Source organism: Lissotriton helveticus, chromosome 12, assembly GCF_964261635.1.
Source record: "Lissotriton helveticus chromosome 12, aLisHel1.1, whole genome shotgun sequence".
Taxonomy (NCBI): Eukaryota; Metazoa; Chordata; class Amphibia; order Caudata; family Salamandridae; genus Lissotriton; species Lissotriton helveticus.
The window spans coordinates 802,601,372-802,625,028 of record NC_136073.1 but is presented as its reverse complement, the minus strand read 5'-3'; the positions used below and the strand labels follow the sequence as shown (position 1 = coordinate 802,625,028).

Here is a 23,657-nt window from a genome sequence, read left to right as displayed (position 1 = left end):
GCTCTATTGGAATTTCCCAAAAATATCTTATTTTCCAACATATAGAACCCTTAGGATTATCCATTGCCATACAATTTGCAATTGAGGCAATACATTGTGTATGGTGCTAAATTATATCTTTCAGAATTGCTCCTTCCCGACTGCTCAAACAACATACGTTAGGAAAATGAATTCTCTAAAAAAAAATTCCACCAAGAGACCAGAAAGACATACTGTCCTTTTCTTATAAAGTTTAAGCAGGTTGTCTGAGGTTTTGTTTGTCTCCACGATAGTGTTGAAATAATTGAATTTTTAACATATTTATGTTGGTATATGGTCTGCAAATCCTAGCGTGTTACTTTAAAAAATGTTTTTAAAAAAACATTACAATCAATGTATTAAAATGCAGTCTTTTAAAAACACAGTTGGAAAAATATAAGATTTATCAGACATTAGAAAAACTCTCTACCTCTACATGTTAAGTAATAAGACAAATTACAAAGTAAGATTTTCAAATAATCCTAAAAGGTGTAGTTGCTCACAAAAGAGAATTAATTCTGAATATTAACATTTTCTAAATATTCCAAACAGCCACTAGCCTAGAGTTCATTAGACTTTTTGGCAAGAAATCGTTGTAGTGAACGATGCAACTGAGAGAATTGACCTGGCAGATTGCCCGGTACAAATGGTTCATTTCCATCAAGTGTTTGTACATAATCTGTCATGGAACAGTTCCTTAAAGGTTGCACGGTGTGTCGATACAAGGGCATACAAAGTCACCATCTGTGTACTATATTTTTTTCTAAGGCAAAGTAACAAATGTAGAAAAAGTACCAGCAAGAGAAAATGCTGGCCCCGTGCACTGTTCACTTGGTTTTACAACTAAGCCCTACTCATTGATTCAGTATATAAATAAGTTAACACAATACACTTCTCAAAAAATAATTTGTCAAAATACTATTGTATTCATCATTTTTACATACTCATGTTTTTAATGAATGAAGTTAATACAGACCTAAACTGAGTTAGCAATTTTCTACATGTGTTTTGAAACAAATTAGATAATGGAAACGCAAAATCAATCCATATTACTACTGGTGGTTGCATACAGTGTCACACACGGCGTTTAGACAGGGAGGTCAGAATAGTCATACATACTTGTGTCTAGAACTATGCACTGGCCGCGTGAGCATATTCTCCATAGGGGTCAGAATACGCTTCTATTTGAGGATTTATTCATTTACAATTGGGTTATACGCTTTTGGACTTTCATATTACTGCGGCATGCCCCTGATGAAGGGACAATTCAGTCCCGAAATGCATCGGGCCTTTGTCAACACCTATATGGCTTGATATGGATTAATTTTGTGTTTCCATTATGTAATTTGTTTCAAAACACATGTAGAAAATTGCTAACTAAGTTTATGGTCTGTATTAATTTCATTCATTAAAAACATGAGTATGTAAAAATGATGAATACAGTAGTGTTTTGACAAATTCTTTTTTGAGAAGTGTATTGTGTTAATTTATTTATATATTGAATCAATAAGTAGGGGTTAGTTGTAAATTCCAGTGAACAGTGCACGGAGCCAGCAAGTTCTCTTGCTAGTACTTTTCCTTCTATTAAGGCACTCGGTTAGACAGCGAGTGCAGTCACGTAGCACCATAAACATTAGACATAGTGATACTAGCTTAGTTGTTCTAAAAATTAAAAAAAGGACTGCACCTTAATTTCCTTAAGTTCTAAAGTAACAAATGTGACGGATCCTTTTACGTACAGGATTTTTAGCCCTGACTCCTTCAATCTCCGAATATGTTGGGGTGGTGTTAGTGAAAATTTCTTTATTTTAATTTTTATAACTCCCTGTGATTTTTAGGGGATGATATTTCTGCACTATATCTTTTAGAGCCAGTCCAGTTAAAACCGCAAAATGTAAGCCCTGTAAACCTGCCCAGGAGGTGCTTTCTGACACGGTGAAGGCTGTGAATACCAAAACTTTTTGGCATCTTCACCATTTCCGTGGCCGTCCACTACCACGGTTTAGTTTAAATATAATCATATAAATCACTTTTAGCTCTCAACTAAAATAATGCTCCAGAACTGAAGAGCAGAACTACTTTCTCCCTCATTGGATCCAGTGGAGAGTTTTTGTCATCCTGACTGTGACCAAAGAGTACGTTTGGAGATACGTCACTCAAGGTATTTGCATCTCTGGAACGAGAAAAGCAAAAACAACAGTTGATGGACAGAATGCAGAACAATGTCATACATTCATCCCAGTACAGAGATCTGGGCCTAAATCCATCGTTTTTTTGCTCACCATGCCATTCCAGTTTGAACCCAGCCATATGCAAATCAGACTTGACCCTGTGCCCCATGGGAACAGTCCAGCCCGAACTGCCAAGCCAGGTTCTCCCTGGACTGGAAACGAGCATCCAAGGACCGGTTTCGGGCTTTCAGCCCTCATCAGCCTGGATAGCTTGATTCCAGTGGCATTGAGAGCACGGGACTCACGTCTGAGCATACCCGTCCCACTCAGGGTGACAAATGCAAAAACAATAGTTGATGGACAGAATGCAGAACAATGTCATACATTCACCCCAGTACAGAGATCTGGGCCTAAATCCATCTCTGGAACGACAGACTTGGTAATAGAGCAACACTGAATTACTAACAATAAGTTGAGCTTTACCTTCAATGTAGAACATCTGCTAAGATGAATAGTTTCTCTATCCTAAAATACATTTTAACTTTAGGAGCAAAAGGTTTTGATCATGGAGTTAAAGAGCGCAGTAGCCCCAGATTTTCTGTTGCATCTGACTGGTGCTCCAATGGACATATGGTCCATCTTCAGCCTCCTTATACGAAGGGAATCTCCGAGATGCCTGCACAAGCATCAACCTTTACTACCCAGAATGTGCACACATGAGAAAGGTATGGTGTGTACAGCCTAAATTCAGGGCTGCAAGAACGTTTGACCATGTCTGTGCTGGAATGTAGTGACATCAAAACAGAAACCCAACTACTACTGACACAGCAGAAACAGCACATTCCTTGTTCCATAACCCACATGAATCACACTTCTTGGCCACCATTTTGTCAGCGAAGATTTGCAGGAAGTACAATGGTGTGACAGTTGCCGTTGGCCATGGATTGTAGTCGCTTTTTATTTCTTAAGCTTAAACACGTGGGAAGGGTTGTGAAGTGTGTTGCCTTTTGGACAATTATTGTGGTACAAATGTGTTTGACAAGCACAAATTCTCCTCTCCGCTCATTCTGCAGGATAAATGTCTTCAATCAATCATGAGATTTGTAGAGCTCACTACTCCTTCTTGAGGGTCTCAAGGCACATGGGGGGATGGGGGTGCTGCTACTGCTCGAATAGCCAGGTCTTGAGTAGCCTCCTGAAGGTTAGTAGGTCTTGGGTCTGCCGTAGGAGGATAGGAAGGGTGTTCCAGGTCTTGGTGGCGAGGTAGGAGAACGATCTGCCGCCAGAGGTCGCTCTTCGGATGCGGGGACGGTAGCGAGGGCGATGGCGGAGCGGAGCTGGCGGTTCAGCGTGTAGAAGGTGATTCGTCTGAGGTATGCTGGTCCGGTGTCATGGAGTGCCTTGTGTGCGTGGGTGCGGAGCTTGAAGGTGATCCTCTTGTTGACGGGCAGCCAGTGCAAGTCTCTCAGGTGGGGTGTGATGTGCCTGTGTCGGGGGATGTCGAGGATCAGGCGGGTAGAGGCGTTCTGAATGCATTGCAGTCGTTTCAGCAGTTTGGCCGTGGCTCCAGCGTAGAGGGCGTTTCTGAAGTCCAGCCTGCTGCCAACGAGGGCCTGGGTGATCATTCTCCTTGTGTCTGTGGGGATCCACTTGTAGATCTTGCGGAGCATGCAGAAGGTATTGAAACAGGAGGATGAGACTGCGTTGACTTGCTTGGTCATGGAGAGCGTTGGGTCGAGGATGAATTCCAGTTTGCGGGCATGGCCGGTGGGTGTCGGTGCTGCTCCCAGGGCGGTCGGCCACCAGGAGTCGTCCCAGGCTGAGGGGGTGGAGCCGAGGATGAGGACCTCCGTCTTGTCAGAGTTCAGCTTCAGACGGCTGTTCTTCATCCATTTAGTGGCGGCTTTTATTCCTTCGTGGAGGTTGGTTTTGGCGGTGAGGGGGTCCTTGGTGAGGGAGAGGATCAGCTGTGTGTCGTCAGCGTAGGAGATGATGTTGAGGTCATGAAGTCTGGCGATGTGGGCGAGCGGGGCCATGTAGATATTGAACAGTGTTGGGCTGAGTGATGATCCTTCGGGTACGCCGCAGATGATCTTGGAGGCTTCGGAATGGAAGGGGGGGAGGCGGACGCTCTGGGTTCTGCCGGAGAGGAAGGAGGTGGTCCATTCCATTCCAGCGCCTTGTCTCGGATCCCTGCGTCGTGGAGGCGTGCGCGTAGGGTGCGGAGGCAGACAGTGTCAAAGGCAGCTGATAGGTCCAGGAGGATGAGGGCCGCGGTTTCGCTGTTGTCCAGCAGGGCCCTGATGTAATCTGGCGGTGATGAGGGCAGTTTCAGTACTTTGGTTGCTGCGGAACCCGGACTGGAACGGGTCTAGGATGCTGTTCTCCTCGAGGTAGCGGATCAGCTGTTTGTTGACTGTTTTCTCGATGACCTTTTGTAAGAAAGTGGCTCTGTATATACTGGACCAAAGTAAGGTTCAATGTGCAGAGTCCACAGTCCCCAGAGGTATGGCAGAGGCTAAAGTTAGATATAACCTTACTCTCTAAAGTGGTAGCTTGGTCGAGCAGTAAGGCAGTATCAGAGGACAGTGTAAAGCATTTGTTGTACACACTCAGTCAGCAAATGGTCTCACACACTCAAGAACTGAACTCTAGGCCAATTGTTTTGTATATAAAAATATATAGTTACTATATTTTAGAACCACAGTAGGTATCCTAAATACTTTCTCAGAATAAGATGTTGCAATTGAATACTTTGAAATAGCAGTAGACTTTGGAATGCAATAGTCACAGTTGTTGCAAGATGCAACACAAGTATAAACACAAAATAACATTGAGCTCAATCGGAAGTTTTAAGTTAATGCAATAAAATGATGTTACAAATGTTTTTCTTACTCTGGACTGGATCTTGGATATAGCCCTGGTGCATTTCCTGTAAACAGTTGAAAGATATCGTTTTTGTTACACAAGCGATTTTTAAGGAATATTTATAAGTTTGGAAAATCGACACAGAAGAATTTCTGGTAAAAACCATGGATGAAAATTGGGTTAACAGTATATCACGGTTAGAATTACTTTTCAGGTTCAATGCTGGGCTGAAAGATACAGCACTGGGATCTCTCCTGATAACAGGTGAGTAATTCGGTTTTCGACGATCGGCTGATTTTTAGTGAATATTTTAAAGTTGCAAAACTCGACACTTAGAAGAAAATCTGAGTGAAACCCAACCAATGTTACCCTAGGGAGAAAATCAAGTAATCGGTCTTTGGGTAAGTTCTCGGCTGGCAGAGTTAAGATTCTGGGGGTAGACTCCGGGGTCTCCCAGGGTCAGGTAAGTACAGTTGTTACACCCTCAGTGGCACAGGGGCAGCCGGGTGCAGAGTGAGTAGGCCAAATGTTATCCTATGCAGGTTAGGGGGCCTTTGGTTGGTGGCTGCTAGCTGGCACACCACGCGGCTGTGGGAGCTGTCCTCCTGGTCACTTACACAGGGCAAGTGGGGAAGTAGAGTAGGATAGTCGTTGCACTTCCAGCAGCACTTGGGTGGCTGGGTGCAGGGTGCTTTTGGGCCTTCGGGCGCTCAATGTTATTCAATTGGAGAACTGGAAGTTGAACAAAGGCTGCAGGCTCGGGGACGGAGATTCTTCAGGTGCGACCACCACTTTGAGAGGTAATTTGGGATCTTGGAGGATAGGTAGACACCCAGGAGTTGGGCACAGGGGGCCGGGGAGGTGGCGGGTGCAGGGGTGTCTTTTGGCGTCAGGAAATCTTACCCTCAGCCGGTCACGGTTGAAGGGGTCCCTGGTTGTGAGGCTGCAGGTGTCTTCTGGATCGTCGAGGAGGGTCCTTGGGTGCTGGATTCCGGGTCACAGTCGCCGGGGGGGACATCCTCATGGTCTTTGTCCACTCGGGCACGGTCAGGGCTCGTCTGGTACAGAGTGTGCTGGAGTCGCGGTTCATTGCTGGCACCAGGGGTTGTTGCTGTTTGAGCAGAACCACTGCTCATGGGAGTCCCCGTCTTTAGATGAGCAAGCCAGTCAGGTCCTCCAAAGTTTTTGAGGTTGCTGACCACAGGAGACGCCGGGGTTTAGTAGGAGCAGGTTCAAGGATCGACAGGCCTGTAGGGCTGGGGCCAAGTCAGTTGGTGTCGTCCTCTTGTTAGCAGCTGGACAGCAGGACTTCTTTTTTCTTATTGTTTCAAAATCGGGATCTGAGGAAAGCAGGTTCAGGGTGCCCCTAAATACTACGTTTAGGGGCGTTACAAGTAGGGCAAGGGCAGGGACCAATGGGTCCCTGTCCTGGGGTTAGTACACTCCCTATCCTGCCACTCTCCAGTGGGAGGGGGGCAGGGGCCTAGCTCGGAATGGGTAGGGCTCCCCAGCCTCAAGATGGTGGTAGCCCAGAGTTGTGCTTCACCTCGCCTCTCCCACCTGAGGGGTGGATTTGGCAGAGGCTGGCACACCCCCTTTCCTCACGTAGGGTTTTCCACCTGTCTTCCCGCCAGAGTGGGGGTTAGAACCTGTGGGGGCCAATTGCTGAGTACAGCAAGTGGCCTGGAGAAGCTCACAAAGGTGGCATGCCTTTGAAGCTTCCCCTGCCCATCCTGGGAGAGTATTTTGGCACCTCTTCCCAGGATGTGCATTGTTTCAGGCCACCAAGAGCGGCAATCTCTCAACCCAGGGGTCCAGAAACATGTCTGGTAGTGGCAGCCTCGGTTGCCACGCAGTCAGGACACTAGGAGTTGGTTAGGTTCCAGGGGACATCTCTAAGATGCACCCTGTCTTGCATTTGGCATTAAATCCCACACTGGCATCAGTGCGGGTTTAATGTGCTGAGAAGTTTGATATCAAACTTTTCAGTCTTCAGTGTAGCCATTATGGTGCTGTGGAGTTCGTAATGACAACCTCCCATTACCATATACTCTTAATGGCATCACTGCACTTACAATGCCCAGGAATGGCCCTGGGTACTGTGGGGCACAGGGCTCATGCACTTGTGCCCACCCCACTTTCATAGTGCACCCAGCTAGAGGGGTGACTGGGGTATGCCAGGGCAGTGTGTTTGTGGGCATGGCACACAGGGATGTGTGTCATGTCGGCTCTTTGTTTAGTTCTGCACTAAGACACTCAGCATGCAAAGGCAGTGTGTGTGTGTGTCAGGGTACAGGGTCCCTAAGGGTGGCACACTAAGTGCTGCAGCCCTTAGGGGCCTTCTCTGGTCACAGTGCCCTGGGTACCTAGGGTACCATTTACCAGGGGCTGACATGTGGCCAGAGATGCCAATTGGGTTTAGGTTTCAACACAGTTTTAGGGAAGGAACACAGGCCCTGGGCACCTGATTGGCAGGAGCCCATGGCCCACTCAGTCAAAGTACATAAGCAAGTCAGCAAAAATTGGGGGCATACCAATCAAGAAAGATGGCACTTTCTCGCACCTTTGCCGGGAACGGGAGCAGTGAGATGGGCCGGAAGTTACTGAGGTCCCTCGGATCTACCTTGGGTTTCTTGAGCAAGGCGTTGATTTCGGCGTGCTTTCAGCTCTCGAGGAACAATGCGGTCTTGAAGGAGATGTTGATGGCCTTGCAGAGATGGGGTGCGATTGAGGCGCTGGCTTTGTTGAAGATGTTATGTGGGCACGGGTCTAACGGGGAGCCGGAGTGGATGGTGTTCATGATTTTGATGGTGTCATTGTTGTTTGTCCAAGTGAGCAGGGGGTTGCTGTGGGTGGTGGCTGTGGGGTCTGGGGTGTCGTTGGTTGTTTGGGTGGTCAGGTTGTCGAAGCTGTCGTGGATGTCTGCGATCTTGCGATGGAAGAAGGTGGCCAGGGAGTTGCACAGGTCTTGCGATGGTGGGATGTTGTTGGTGTTGGAGCTGGGTTTAGAGAGTTCCTTCACTATGTTGAAGAGCTCTTTGCTGTTGTGTGTGTTGTTGTCGAGGCGGTCCTTGAAGGAGGTCCTTTTGGCGGCTCTGATTAGGTGATGGTGTTGGCGCATGGCGTTCTTGTGGGCTGCGTGGTTCTCCAGTGTCTGTTCGCGGTGCCATTTCTTCCTTTTTTTGGCACGTTTCTTTGGAGGTCTAGAGGTCCGCGGAGAACCAGTTGGCATTCTTGTTGGTGCATCTGTTGGAGGGTTTCTTGATCGAGCCGAGAGTGTTGGCACAGCCTGGTGTTGCTGGCGTCGACGTCTGGGTCAGCTGGGTCGGTGGGTGGGCTTTGGGCGAGGGCGGTGTTTAGCTGGTCTTTGGTGAATTTGCTCCAGGTGCGGCGGGGATCTGTTGGGTGTGGTGGTGCATGGTGGGTTTCCTGAAGGTGAAGTGGATGCAGCGATGGTCTGTCCAGTGGAGTTCGGTGGTGGGGCTGAAGGAGACGAGGGAGCTTGCGGAGAAGATGGGGTCAATTGTGTGGCCGGCGGAGTGGGTGGGCATTGTGACGAGTTGTCTGAGTCCGAGGTTGTCGATCAGGGTGGTGGAGTTGGTGTCGTTGTTGTTCTCGAGGTGGAAGTTCAGGTCACCGAGGAGGATTTAGTCCGTGGAGGCGAGGGTGTGCGTGCTGCCAAAGTTGGCCATGGAGTTGCTGAACTGATGCCGGGGTCCGAGGGGTCTGTAGCTCAGGGTTCCTCTGAGGGTGGTGTTGGGATCGGTGTGGATCTGGAAGTGCAGGTGTTCAGCGGTGCCGAGGGTGTCATCGGAGTTGGTCAAAACCTTGAGGGTGGACTTGTGGATGATGGCGATTCCACCTCCTACTCCGTTGGTGGGGTCTCTGCGGGGGATCTTGTAGCCGTCCGGGATGGCAATGTCTGGTGCCGAGGAGTCGTTCATCCACGCCTCGGTCAGGAAGGCGATGCCCGGGGAGGATATGTCCAGCAGATCCCAGAGTTCGAGTTCTTCTATATAGATTAGTGGTATTTGCGATTTCCCTTGTGCTCGGCTTCCACAGGTGAGTAATTGTGTACTGGAAGCTTCTTCAACTCTGGTAAGACATTCCAGCTGGATCCTCCTTCGACGTGGGTGAAATTCTATCCCTCTGTCCTATTATGTATGTCAACTGACACAACTAAGGGGTCACTTTCTAATATATTAGTGGCTGTAGGAAGGTAGATCCCTGACTATGGTTGCCCCCAACTTTTTGCCTGGTGTTTTGCTGGTTTTCTGACTTAGTTGACCTGGGGCCCTGCTAATCAGGACCCCAGGCCTACTGCTCTCTCTGTAAAATGGATTCCATGTACCTTAGGTACATATCTAAATTGGATACTGAGTCACCTTACCAGTCCCTGTACAGTGTACCTTAGGTACCCAGGGCATAGGTGTACCCAGGGCCTACCAGGGGCTGCAGCATGTATTATGCCACCCCTGGCTGGCCATCCAAATCTGACACAACTGGCTGCTTGACAGCTGGGGCAAGGTGGTGTAATCACCCTTTGCTTTAGATATAGTATACCTATATCTAACCCTAAAATGGACACACAGATCTCCTATCAGTCACTCCTCTAGCAGGCCTTAACAATCCTGAAGGCAGAGTGCTTGGAATCGTGTGAGATGGTGCTCTGGCATGAGCTGAGCCTGTCTGCGGCTTTCGGGATCCATCCCTTAGCCGTTTCCATGATATCGCATACCATATACTCTTAAGTGCATTATAATCCTCGCGGTTATATGCCAACTCTGGTATCGCTTTATCAAAACATGTCGAGTAAGGTGTCATACGAATTGGAATACTAACCCCTCGCCAATTCTGGCGACGGGGTTAGCATTCCACCCTTCTAGAGGGACACGACATGTATGTAACCCCTAACCCCGGTTAAAGTCAAACAGAGCCTCAGCTCCACAAAATGGATGCTGCCACCGAGACACAAGTCTGCCCTCCTGCTGCTGGGAGTCCTCCCAGAGCAGGAGATAAGGACAAAGGGTTTCCTGCCAGGGGCGGTGCCAGCACCGTCCCAGACAGGGTTTTGTGTATTGTAGGTAGGCAGGGCTTTAGAGGAAGGTGACTGCACGTGGCACCCCGGTGCTCACTGTGCATAGGCTGGCTGGAACCAGTTCCAGGGTCACTCCAGACCCTGTGCTGGGGAAAAGCCCGCCAAGGAAGTGGGTGTAACCACCCCCCTCCTAGTCCCACCCCTAGGGCAGGACTTAGTCGCGTGCCAGCCCCTTTTTACAGGATAAAGGTAGGAACTGGCCCCCTTCCAAATCAGATCATCTTTGGAATCAAGATACCACTTTCCACGAAAGGACTTCACGATTTCTTCCTCAAGATTCTCCCTTGTGGCTAAGGAGTAGTCACCCTGCATCCGCAGGCACCATCCAAGAACACTGCGGTCTGCTGCACGTCCTTCCTCCGGAATCCGACTACCCAGCTCGACGAGACCCGGCTTCCCTGGCACCTCTGACCTCTACCCACCTCTACAGCACAGCTGAGAACCGTGGGTGCGACGAGACCTCGAGGGACCGGCCATCGCCAAGACTGCACGACTTCTGCACAGCAAGCCCACCGAGTAAATTCCTGGTGAGTGCTTTGGGGTCCGAGAAGCCCCCACCCTGAGCAGCTCCAGCACCGAAGAGCAGCCCCCCAGCATCTCCACGATCGGCGTGGGGCCCTTCTGCTTTTTGCTGCTCACCGCGTTGTTTGGCTACTAGCCCGCTGGCTTGTGGCCTTCTGAACGACGCCCGACGACAACACTGCTGCTAGTCTGGTTGCTCCAGACTGGCCCTTGCTTCCCTCCATCGGAGAAGTACCCTGGACCCTCCTGGTCCGGCTAAGACGCCATTTTAGGTCCACCGCGTGGGCCTTGCATTTGCCAAGACTTGTTGCCCAATCCTGGGTCCAGCGACGTCGACAGCAAGAACCTTCGTGGGACAGCTCGCACCTCCATCCTGGTCGCCGACAACGCCTCCTGGTCCGAGAGACTGCAGAGCCCAGCAGCGCCCACTCACCTGACTGCGGTGACTTCGCCCGGTGCCATCCTGGTGCCCACTTAATCACTGGCTAGTGATTCAAGAACTTGGTCCCCTCTGCTTTCAGGTTTTCTTCTTCCTTGATCCAGGCTTGGATCCATCGAACTTTTCTTCACTGGTCGCCTGCCAGCAACTTCCTTCTTCCAGGCTCCTGGTCCGGCACGAGGATTCCCGACGTCTTTTCAGACCTATGCAGCTGCAGCCCCTGGGCTAGGTAACTTCGGCATTTCGGTGCCCCAGCATAGCCTCACTATTCTAGGGTCAGGATCCACTGTCGTTTTCTTCCTACCAGGTCGGGTTCGCCCGTGAACACTAACTTTGTGAATTCTAGCTTCCATAGACTTTGTCCCGCATCCCGCGTGAGAGTGCACACTCTGCACCCGAGTTCCCTAGGCCTCCTGCTAGTAATCTAAAGGTTCAGTAGTCCAGTCCTAGCGATCCCAAAGCCTCTGAGAATCGTTACTTACCTGCTAGTAATTCGCATTCCACTTTTAGAGTATATGGTTTTTCGTGCCCCTCGGGCATTTGTGTATAACGTGCTAACTTAAGTATTTTCATAAGAGTTTTGTTGTGTGCTTAGCACCCTGTCGTCATAAAGAGTACAGGGTTGTTGTGATTCTAATAAATACATTGTTTATTTTCATAACACTTGTGTGGTGTCCTTTCACTGGGTGTTCAAGGGGTAATGTGATGGTAAAACAGCTGGCTTAACACGCCCTCTAGAGTCTTAGCCTTAGACTGCTCGTATCCATGCTACTAGGATAGCTGGTCTATAAGGTTGACTTACAACCAATCATCAATAAGGGTTGTTTGGACTGATATATAGTGATCACTAGAATAGTGAACACTGCACATCAGGCCAACTTCTCACAGTGGCGGAAACATATGATATGATGATGATTAACTGTTGGCAGTATTTGTTTTTTTAAAATGACTTTATGGCATAAACATGTAGAAATTGTGTTTTTTTTAAAAATACTGTGTCATAGGGAACAGTGGATAAAGAACCTTTGGGTGTAAATTAAACGGTATCCCTTCTTTCTGGTGACACTTAATCTTTAAAAGACAGGCACTGGTGTTATTTACCCATCAATATACTGTCTCCCAGCAGGGGAAACTGCAAATCTGTTGCTTTTCGAATTGCAATAAAAAGATTTCTCTTAAAACACTATGCGAGGTAGATACAGCTCAAATGGTGGCCATTTTGGATAGGTGAACCTTGAATGATTAATGCGAGTGACCCTTCCACTGATGTTTTCTTTACAAAAGAATGTATGCTGTTGCGAAATCATCCTCCATGGAGATGTCTCCAGGCAACATCATGTAACCATAGAGCGTATATTCCAATATGGTTAAAAGGGTGTGCCAGAAAACACCATACATAGCAACAGTTCTCTCATATAATTATCACAAACAAGACCTACCACCCCAAATGTGTGGTCTATCAATGTACCCATATTCAGAGGTGATCTATAGAATGGCAGTATGCTGCAGCCACCGGTAGCTATCTGATTTCTGAGGTTTTTCCGTAGGACAATCTATTAAAAACCTTTTTCCCTGAACTGCCTCTAAGGTTCTCATTATTATGTGGGTTTCACATTTTTTTAGGTTGGCAAGTAATTTAACAGAACTCTAAATAGTATTTATTTTTTAGAAATGCATGATGTGGTTTTGCACCTATATAGCTATATACTATTTTAAAATTGGTACGCATGTAAGACAAAATATGGAAATTCGGGGTCATCTCGTAATCAGGAGAAAAACATACTGACCGACTGCTTTCATACATAGATGCTGATAAGAAAACACCAAGTGCCAGTACTGGATGTTATGTTTCTTTTCGATATTTTAATTTCTACTCACTTTGTGGTAAGCTCCTCATCGGAGAAATAATAGGATCATCCCTTTTTCTCTTCTCTTTTCTCACACTCCATCTCTTCCTACAGAATGTTCCAGACCATATACGATTATATTTGGTGGGACAACCTCTGGCTGCCAGTGAATGTAACGTGGGCCGACATCGAAGACCATGATGGGTTTGTCTTCGCCAAAGCTTCAGACTTGTATGTCTCCATTCCAATGGCCTTCTTTTTCCTCATCGTACGACTTCTCTTCGAAAGGTGCGTAGCCGTTGGCGTTGTACTACACTACCCCTCAGTGGCCTTTGACATAACCATTGTCCAAATTGTAACCTTGCTGGGCTCTCCGCCTAATAAAGGGTCAACTGCAAAATTACAACAAAAACTGTGACCACGAAAATTAAATATTTCCATAGTTAGTTTCTCGCTGTGCATTTAGCCACTAGGGATTGGCGAAAAAGGCCATAATGGATAATGATCAGGAAAATGGTCACATGCGTGTACAACCATTTACTTCCATACCATCCTCCTCAGGAATCATGTTTAAGTTAACAGATAAATCCGATATTTTTTTCATCCCTCAATTTGTTGTTTGTGTCCTGATATTCTGTCAACTAATATCCGACCTTGAGTTTGGAAACCTTTCAGGACACTACATATGTTTAACATCCGGCCACTGGATTACAATGTATATGGTTGAAATTTGAATGAATGAGTATGAGAGAACTTTTATGATTGAGTATATGCATAAAGGGTAAGGATGTGTATGTGTGCTGAATAGTATGATTGAATTTGTTTGGGGTTGTGTGGGATGTCCTTTGAATTTGGTTGTGATTTACCATCAACTCACATGTTATTTAAATTTGGTTTGTCTGTTTGCTAAAAAATGTGATAAAATGTGATGTTTATAATAGAAAAGGAAAATAAAAATAGAATCATTCTCATAGAATTCTTTGTCCAGACATCAGTTGTTTGTTTCTGGTTTTGGTGAGCCTATACCTGCGTTATGTGAATTAAGGACGCTTTTTGAACCTGTTTATTAATTATTTGGGGCAGACGATTCTTGTTTCTTGAAATTTACTGTTATTTCCCCTGCCTGTCTGCCCTTCATCCGTCTCCTCAGGGGGCTCCTTTCTTAGTTATTGGTTCGCCAAAGCTTCAGACTTGTATGTCTCCATTCCAATGGCCTTCTTTTTCCTCATCATACGACTTCTCTTCGAAAGGTGCGTAGCCGTTGGCGTTGTACTACACTACCCCTCAGTGGCCTTTGACGTTACCATTGTCCAAATGTAACCTTGCTGGGCTCTCCGCCTAATAAAGGGTCAACTGCAAAATTACAACCAAAACGTTGACCACTAAAATTAAATATTTCCATAGTTCGTTTCTCGCTGTGCATTTAGCCACTAGGGATTGGCGAAAAAGGCCATAATGGATAATGATCAGGACAATGGTCACATGCGTGTTTCAACAACCATTTACTTCCATACCATCCTCCTCAGGATTCATGTTTAAGTTAACAGATAAATCAGATATTTTTTTCATCCCTCAGTTTCTTGGGTTTAAAGATGAATTGCAACAAGGGCTCACAGAGCAAATCCTGTTCCACTATCCAATTTGCCAATGGGTTGATATCCTCTGCACCAGTTGAATTCTGCTTCCTGATTCTTTGGCATACATCTGCTTTTCGTACAGATTATCTACATAGCAGTGCCCATTACAGTGCTGTTTACCCTACAGAATATGATGGCTGACCAGAAAACCTTGTCGGGGTGCTATGGATCACCTACTGCAACTTATTTTCTAAGCACAGAGGAGATTACGGAGCGCGTTGTTGCATAGTTGATTTCCTAACACAGTCTCGTTGCAGGATAAATCATAGAAGTCCTAGTTTCATTGCTATTGACATTACAGAACGCACTGTTTCGGTGCTCACAAACAGACAAAATGCATTTTGTTTTGAGATCACAGCAAACGGTACTAAGAATTCCTAGAACATCCAGCACTCTTACTAATGGTTCTCATGTCAAATTTGATTTGCAATGTACTTTGTGCATAGCAAATACCACATTATTTTCAAAAGGATTTGTATATGCGAAACCTTCAGGTAAGTCAAGCTTTTCCAACAATACCTCAAATCAGTTATTAAAATCCCCCTCGAGCTTGTATCAGTCATTAACATTATCCGGCGTAGGGATTCAATTTGATACGAGTGCTTTCCCTGATGGTGTCTTTCCAGCAGTAATGAACTTTACCTAAATCGTGCCCTCTAGGAGTCCCCTGTGAAATGTTATCCCCTTCCAGAACTTATTCAATATCTTTGTTGGTTAGCCTTGAAGTACACACATCTAGCAGAGTATCCAACATTTTAATTTCCTTTAATCCATCTATCCGCTGCATTCTTCTCAGACACATCTCAGGACACCAAGGTGTATGAGATCAAGCAGCACCCCCTAACCATGTCCATTAACCAATATATCATTATATCGCATGGATATTGTCCGCGTGGAATGCTTTATTCTGCTCGGCTCCCATTATTCTTCACATATGCAGAGGCTGCAGTGCACACTGACCTCTTCTATCACACTGACACCAACATGTTTCGGCCCTAGGTTCCATGCACATGTCGGGTCTTAATATGCAGTTCATCTTGAATGGAACATATTCAATAAAGTAACTTAGTTCTGCGCTTCGGATTTAATTCTTCAGAATCACAGTGCAGTGTTCCCTGTGCAACAATCAAGGCATATCACACTCCTGCCCACTCGCATACTCATAATGTATATAGTCATAGCAAATTGTGATGAAATGTGGGTAGCAGATCCAAAGTTGAGTAATGTAAAATGTCTTTTATTGTTTCAATGTTGAATGAGAAATTTAATGTAGCCCGCAGAAACTTGCAAGCACGCACTGCTGGCAGTTTAGGTATGGTATCAAATTTTTCTTCAAAAGCACACCACCAAGCTAGGTCTCTCTATATGTGTGATTCTGTTTTCTATCTCTTGCACTCTTTCTCTCTTTCTTATTTGTAGCACTCTTTATTGTGTGTTAACTTAAAAATATGTGAAGAGTTTTTGATAAACTCATTGCTAGTATTCTCATTTTCGACAACACTTACAGATTTGTGGCCACGCCGTTAGCAAGAGTTTTGGGGGTGAAGGAGCAAACGAAGGTAAAAGCATCACCCAACGCCACATTGGAGAAGTTCTACAAGTCTTCCACAAAGCATCCTCGGCAGGTGTGTATCGACCACTAATAACTGCTTGCTCTGACTTGTGAGGGTTTCAAAGGTAGCGTTCGTTCGTGGCGCCGGGCTTGCGCTGTAACATGGTCCCAACCCCTGCCTCTTTTCCAAGGTCCTGTGTGCCTAATTCGTTATATAGTCTTATTTATGAAATTCGACCAAAGGAGTCCCTTCTCTTTATATCAGGAGAACTCGATCAAAGGAGTCCCTTATTTGCAAATCAGGAGATTGTGAGCACCGTAAGAAGGCCTTGTCTACTGGGGGAGGGCTTCACAACTCAAGGCACTTAAGGAAAATCCTTTTTGCATAGAGAAGGTACCTGTGACATGCTTGATTGTCTGTAGGGGTACATCCATTCTTCCTGTTTCTCCGTTATAAATATGACTGATTTCTGGCACTCCTTTTTTTTTTTTTTTTTTTTTTAATAGTGCAAGATCTCTGCTGCACCTGTAATAAGGCGGAAGGGATGTCCGTCATGTTTGTAACAGAGTAACCCATTGACCAAATTCTAAATTAGGCCGTTTGTTTTCTTTGATTTTGGGCTTTGGTTTTCAATGATGGCCTTATCGGCTACGATAGGTTGACTTCCTCACTCATGGCCTCATTGGCCAGCGGACTTGTGACCCCTACTGCGGGCTCCCTGAGATCATCGGGTAGCAGCGTCAGATTTTCAAGGATAACCAATTCTCGCTTTTTGGATTAAATGCATCTAAATGTATCTTGTGAACACTTGCTGATAATCAAATGTAACTCTGGCATTCCTGGCTTACGGTGCGGAACCTCTACGGACCTCGATTGGTGCCCTCAGCGCTTTGGCGCCAACTGCCCGTTTCGACTTTTTCTATCCGCAGAAGTAGATCATTCGGGCTGGATAAGGTCAGACTGCTCACTGCTCAGTAAAAAAAAGGCAGCATGAGGGTGTCACAATGAAGGAAATGACCTGTGGGCATCATGGTGGAAGCAAAGGCTTCCAAGCACTTTTCGCGTAATTCAAGGGGGGCTGGTGCATGTGTACGATACATCGAAGGAGACTAGGAGAAGGAATGAAGGCAATTAAAGAAAAGGTGAGTGAGTGAGTCCCTGGGAGATATGGTCAGCCTGTGAGAGGGGTTGGGATTTGTGGTGGCGAGTGACCGAAGAAACCTGAGAGAAGAGAATGAGCGTTGGAGAAAAGTGCAAGGAGGCGGTGAGTGAGGAAGACTGGGGGAATTGGTGGTGATTGGTAGGCGGTGGCAGAGATGGGAATGAGAAGGACACTGATAGGACTGAAGATGGCTCAGGGAGCGATGCTGCGAGAGACTGAGGCATGTGGAAAAGGGGCTGAGACCTAAGAAAGCACTAGAAAGGATAAGGGTGCAGGTACAAGAAGGCTGATGGTCAGTGGGCATAGTATGGGAGGGCTGGTGGCTCAGGTATATCCCTGGAAGTTTAATGATGAGTGGGACAAGCACTGGGGAGGACAGTTTGGTGTCCACTACACACTAGCAGGGCCAGACAGCCCCAAGATTGCTTTGAGAATTGTAGTGGTGAGTCTGCAAGGTTCTCGGAGGGCATGTTCATTAAAGTTGGAGAGACAGCGTGATTTATTATCAGAGCCACTGGAATTATGCGGCAGGGGAGGACCAAGTTATGTGGCAGGTTTGAATGAATTATGCAATAAAAAATGCCAAATTATGCGGCGTAATGTGGTATATTTTGCCATACTATTACTTTATTATTTTGTCATTTTTATACAGGGTAACACTGTCTGGGCAAATATTTCACCTTAATTGTACCAATTTAAGACCCAACTTCAGTAATGAGCAGTTGAAAGATGAAAAGTCAGCCTTTTGCGAAGGGTTTTCCACTAAGCAGAGATGTGTCGCCACACTTTTACTAATTTTTAATCCATTTGAACTTGGGGGGGGGGGGGGGGTTTATTTTGATGAAATCTACAGATTGTGCAGCAGATGATGGATTATGTGGCAAATGCAGCAAATCCATAACTATGCCTACTATGGGAAATACGCTGCGGCAGCAAACTCTTATACTTCTGGTGGCCCTTGTTTTTGAGTAGATCAGACCCTGGATAGGTTAATGTGGAATACTCTGACACTGGTGGGTGCTGGAATGTGGTGACCAGGTTAGGCCCAAGAGGGCCAGTGATGAGAAAGGTGGGATGACTTGAGGTGAGGAAGGCTGCCACTGGGGAGATGCTGGGAGGTAGGTGAGGAGTAGTACTTGAAATAAGTAAACAGGCAGGTAGGCAGCGATTAGGTGTTGCGTATAATGGGACGGGGAATGGCTAGTGATTAGGGAGGCACGGTCAGGTAAGTTGTTAATGTGTGATCGCTTATTATTATATAAATTGAGTCAAGAGGTAATGGACTCCTTGCCGATTACAGGCGCTGGACATTAGTAACTTTAATTTTTACCTCTAGCTTCATATTGTGCCCTAATGAGTAACCGAGCAAGGTAAAGATGGGGGATTTTAGAGTGCTTGGAGGACTACTGGTAAGTGGGAAAGATGCCCTGAGAGGGATAGTGTGGAATGCAGCTAGCAATCTGAAGAAAAGTGTGGAGTGCGTCAGACCCTAGCAAGGCGTGTGATGTATGGGAATCGGTGAGTTTGGGTGATAACGTCTAGGCCTTCTTTAAACTTCATGTCCACCTGTCAAATCCACAGAATGACCTCCAGCATCTTTCAAAGCAGACTGGCCACTCTACGCGGCAGGTGGAGCGCTGGTTTCGTCGCAGGCGGAATCAGGACAGACCGAGCACCCTAAAGAAATTCCGTGAAGCATGGTAAGTTCCGTAGAATCTAAAATCAATGTACTGCATGTTTTCCTGCTGCAGAGCAACTCTGGAGCTTTGCAATATTTGGAAGCCATTGGCTATACCACTGGCTTCCAGGGGGGCTACCATGATAACATGCCCATGGCACTGCTCCCAGGTTCTCTATAAAAACCTAAAACTGGATCCGTTTGTGTTGAATCCGCTCAGATCTGGTATTTCCTGGTACTTGCTCTGTCTTCAGAGACCAGGCACCTTGGAAAGACCCTTTTACAAGCTCTGTCCTCAGCTGCTGGTGTCTCCATGCCTAGTTCTGCTTACTTAGTTCTGTTTGACTTTGGACTTTTGCTTTACATGATGAATTTGTTGGGCTGGGATTGGTTGAGTCCCTCCCTGTGCTTCCTGTCATCTGCTGCTTAGAATCTGGTAACCCCTGTTCTGGGCTCCCGCATGACGCTATTAGCCAGGGGCCAAGTGACCGATGCCTTGGGCTCCCTGATGTCATCATTGTGTTCAGTTGACCATTTTCGCCTCTTTCATGACGTCACTGGTCTGGGATTCCTGAAGATATCATCAGACTAGCATCGGGTGACCCATGTGCTTAGTTTCCTCATGACTTCATGGGCTTGGGATCAGGTTGCATCTGCCCTGGGTCCCATCTTGACATCATCTCCCTGTGATCACATGACCCACCACAGTCAGCAACGTGATGTCATCAGCCTTCGATCACGCGACCCTTGGATAGTACCGTTGATGTCTGCTGCCTAAGATCTGGTGGCCTCTGTCCTCTGCTCTCTCATAACATCATCACCTAGCATCCCGGGACGTCTCTGCACCTTAGTATATTCAGAGCCATTATTGTGAAATTCGGATTCTGTATTGTGTGATTTATAAAGGTCTTGATTTTGAGTGGAAGGCAGAAGGGAGTCAAAATAGCCCACCTGTGCTGAATGAAACAGGGGGCATTACAGGTAAGGGGATAAACAGTAACATGAATTCTTAGTTGTGGCACAGATGAGATTTCTTTGACTGGTAGATTGATTACACTCGCCCATAGAGTATTGCTAAATTACTTTCTACTTGGGACAAAAAAAGAGATTTTACAGGACCAGAGATGAGATTTGGATTCACCTTTTCAAAATAAATTTGAAGCCCTGTCAGATTTACCAGAAAACGTGATCAGTGCAATGCAGGTACACACCCAGTGGCGTAGCAACATCAGGTGGTACCTGGTGCGGAAAAGTTCTTGTCACCCACAGCTTGACAAAATGGCAAAAATGTGTATAAAACACATATTTTTGTCACCTCCCTCAGTGATGACACTTGTCACCCCAGTCTTGACAAAATGGCAAAAATGTGTTCAAAACATATTTTTTTGCCATTTTGTCACCCCCCTCAGTGATGACACCCGGGGTTGCCCGCACCCTCCACACCCCCCTTTCTACGCCACTGTACACACCCCTTTCACCAGAACCTGTTCTCTTACTACGTTTCAGTCAAAGAAAAAAAGCTAATTTATTTATTTTATTTATTTATTTTTAGAGTTTTCTATAGCGCGAACTTGAACCGATTAGGTTATCAGAGCGCTTTACATAGCACCAGTTCCGTTACATGTTATCACAGCAGTTTACATAGAATCAGTTACGTTGCACATTTGAACCCATTAGGTTATCAAAGCGCTTTACATAAGACAGCATTCGATGTCCAGTGCCCTCCTCCGCCGTGTAGCGGGGGACCACTTCCAGCCCTCCGACGTCGTCGAGCTGTTGGGACTAGGCTCCTGGAATTTCAGCTGCCCCTTTACAACTAGTTAGTTTGAAGTCATGACAGAAATCTCAATCCCAGCATCTCAATCGGTGCATTACAGGTAAAAACAGGCTATAGGACCACTACGTAAGACCAAATAGCGTAAACTGTGGGCACCCCGGAATATATGAGGAAGCAGTCGGTGCGTTACAGGTAAGAAACAATTTCATAACAGGTTATAGGGCCAGTACATAGAGAAACACATTGTTGTACATTGTAAGCATCCAAGAATATATGTTGTAGCAGTCAGTGCATTATAGGTAAGGACAGTTGCAAAAACAAGTAGATGTAGAAAGGCTGCAATAAAAGGCAGACACTATCACAAGATACAGGCAAGTAAGGAGCGCGGTAGTAGAACTTAGACTATGTGTCTGGTCTAAGCTCTTGCTCCAATAGTGAGATTGAACTAGTCCATGATGGCCGCCACTGCGAAAGAACAGTCTAAGATGGCCGCCAAGAAGGGGAATCATAGTCCTCTGTTTGTTGTTATTGCTTTGGACCTGTGTGGAGGAGATATGCCGAGGAGCCTCGTGGGCCTCTGGAGATACCGGCAGAGATTTATGGTTTCAGTTAGTGACCCCTGCCCTTGTGAACAATGGCGGTTTAAAAATGTGAAATGAGTGGAGTAAATAAAGTACCTTATGATTATTTTCAGCACAGTGGCGCCTTAGAGCTTAGGATGTAGTATTGCCGATATCACATTTTGCAGGGTCTATTCAGGAGGTGAGGTAGGATGCGGTGAATTACTGGCAGGCTGCGTGCTAGTCCCCATGCCCGATCCTCGGTCCCCGCCAGCACCGCAAGAAATCTGTTGGTCCGCCGGTCTGCTCCGCATCACTGCTCCTGGAGCCCTTGCAGCAGCATGAGAGGGGGGGGGGGCAACCGGGAGTCATGTCCGCCGTCCGCCAGAACTCCTAGGCTGTTCACGCAGCCCGTTGTGGTTGTTGACTTCAGTTCCGGGAAAGTATCTGCAGCTGTTGCTGATCGGGAGTGGGGGAGGGGTCCGGTGTTCGTCTCGCCTTCGTTTTCAATGCCGGCTGCCCTCTATGCCTCTGATGCGTAGCGGGCGGGAGACTTCCCATGCCCCCAACTATCCGCGCAGGTCCCGGTGCTGCAGCCAGTGCCCTCCGCTGCCGATGGGCAAGGGTCCGTTGTCGTTGCCTCGACCCCCGGTCCCGGTGTAGCATCTGCTTTGACTGGGGGTGGGGGGAGGGGTCCGGTGTTCGTCACGTCCTGGTCCCGGAGCCAGTGCACTCCGCTGCAGATGGGCAGGGGTCCGCTGTCGTTGCCTCGACCCCCGGTCCCGGCGCAGCATCTACTCCGACTGGGGGTGGGGGGAGGGGTCCGGTGTTCGTCTCGCCCTGGTCCCGGTGTCGGCCGTTGATGCCTCGGGGCAGCCACCACCACCGACCCGAGCCTCCCACAGCCCACCACGCCGATGGGGCTCCTCTGTTGTGGTGCGGATCGGACACCGCGCTGATCCGTGATCCGACGCCCCTCTCCACTCTCCGACGCTGCCGAGACTGCTCCGGGGCTCCCGCTGTGATCCCGGCCGGACACAACGGTGATCACCGGGTGGAAACCAGCACATCCAGTCACTCTTGAACTTCTTGTCCCAGAGACGATCGATGGCTGCTGCCAGCAGGGATATACCCGGCCAAGGGCCCCCAGGCACGGGGAGCTCCCTCAGGCAGCTCCTACCCGGCGGCCATCTAATGAAGTTACTTACTCTGAAACCTATATATTTTTCACTTTCTAATTCCCTAATTCCAGCATTGTACCCTAGTTGTTTAAGCCTTTCATTGTCAATTTGACTTGGCTTACATCTATGTTTTCCATGTCTACACAAGCTCTGTCTCTTTGCGACACTGGGCCTTCCATTCACCCGCTTCGGCCATAAAGGAAACAAGCATTGCATAGCCAATAGGTCTCGCCTTTGGGACCTTATAAGTGCTTAGCCAGAGGTTTTGACTTGGCCTTTGTTTTTAAGCTATGTAGTGGAGCAGCGTGGCTGCTGTGCAGCATGTTGACAAGTTATAATAAACAAGAATGGCCACATTCCTAGAGGAGCAAAAAAGATCAACCGACAGAGAAGGGAGAGCAGGTCAGAGAAGAGACGGCGAGGGGGACACAGAAAGGTAGGTACGGGACAGCGAGAGAGCACGTGTGACAGTTAGCCACACAGAAAGAGAGCCAACGGGAGGGTGCTAATTTATGTATAGCTTTCAAAGACTTCGATCCACCCGTAGGGTGCCCAGTTCAAACATCTGAGCCCATACAGTCAAGCATGCCCTGTGCTGTCGAGCGACAAGGTTTTTAAGCTTTGTCGAGCCGTTTTATTAAAGTTCAGTTTAGGTCTTCGACACAAACGGCTGGTACAGAGAATTTGCTGAAAAACAGATCCAGTGGAGGTAAAAAGTAGGAACAAAGCAAACACCAGTGAATGCTAATGTAAAAGGTTATACAATAACACAAACCTCTCGCTAGAGCAGAAGGGAGGCTATGGACATTGTTGTTTTAATTCTCCACGCTTACACGCACAGTCTGAGTGTAGCCGTGCCAAGGAGTGAAAGTCAATCTAAAGTGTGCTTAGAAATCCAGCCCTTTGTTTGTAATGACTCAAGCAAAACTAACCAGGCCATGTGTTGAAGTGCAAATATGTTTGTTGATGAAAAATATTGCCATGTTGGCTTTGATACAGTCAGACATTTTGGCTTTTTTGCGTGGAGACCCCAAGACCACTTCACAGCGACAAAAACAAACAGTCGTGAAATGAATGCTATTATTGGGCCTAGCTTCGGAGCACCTCACTGACGTGTGGAACTGAAATAATACCTTGAACTGCCAG

The 23,657-nt window shown here is 47.0% G+C and overlaps 1 protein-coding gene across 3 annotated transcripts in view; it reads left to right on the top strand.

The window, feature by feature from the left end:
• Positions 1 to 23,657, top strand: part of CERS2 (ceramide synthase 2) — a 152,655-nt gene that overhangs the window by 99,454 nt on the left and 29,544 nt on the right. For 2 of the 3 annotated variants that reach the window (XM_078669886.1, XM_078669887.1), the window contains exons 2-4: positions 13,078 to 13,251; positions 16,108 to 16,225; positions 18,897 to 19,015. In XM_078669886.1, coding sequence (XP_078526012.1) covers positions 13,079 to 13,251; positions 16,108 to 16,225; positions 18,897 to 19,015 — 410 coding nt within the window. In that variant the 5' untranslated portion in view covers position 13,078. Of the gene's footprint in view, positions 1 to 13,077; positions 13,252 to 14,124; positions 14,214 to 16,107; positions 16,226 to 18,896; positions 19,016 to 23,657 lie in introns of those variants that run through there. The other variant, XM_078669888.1, reaches the window with a different exon arrangement.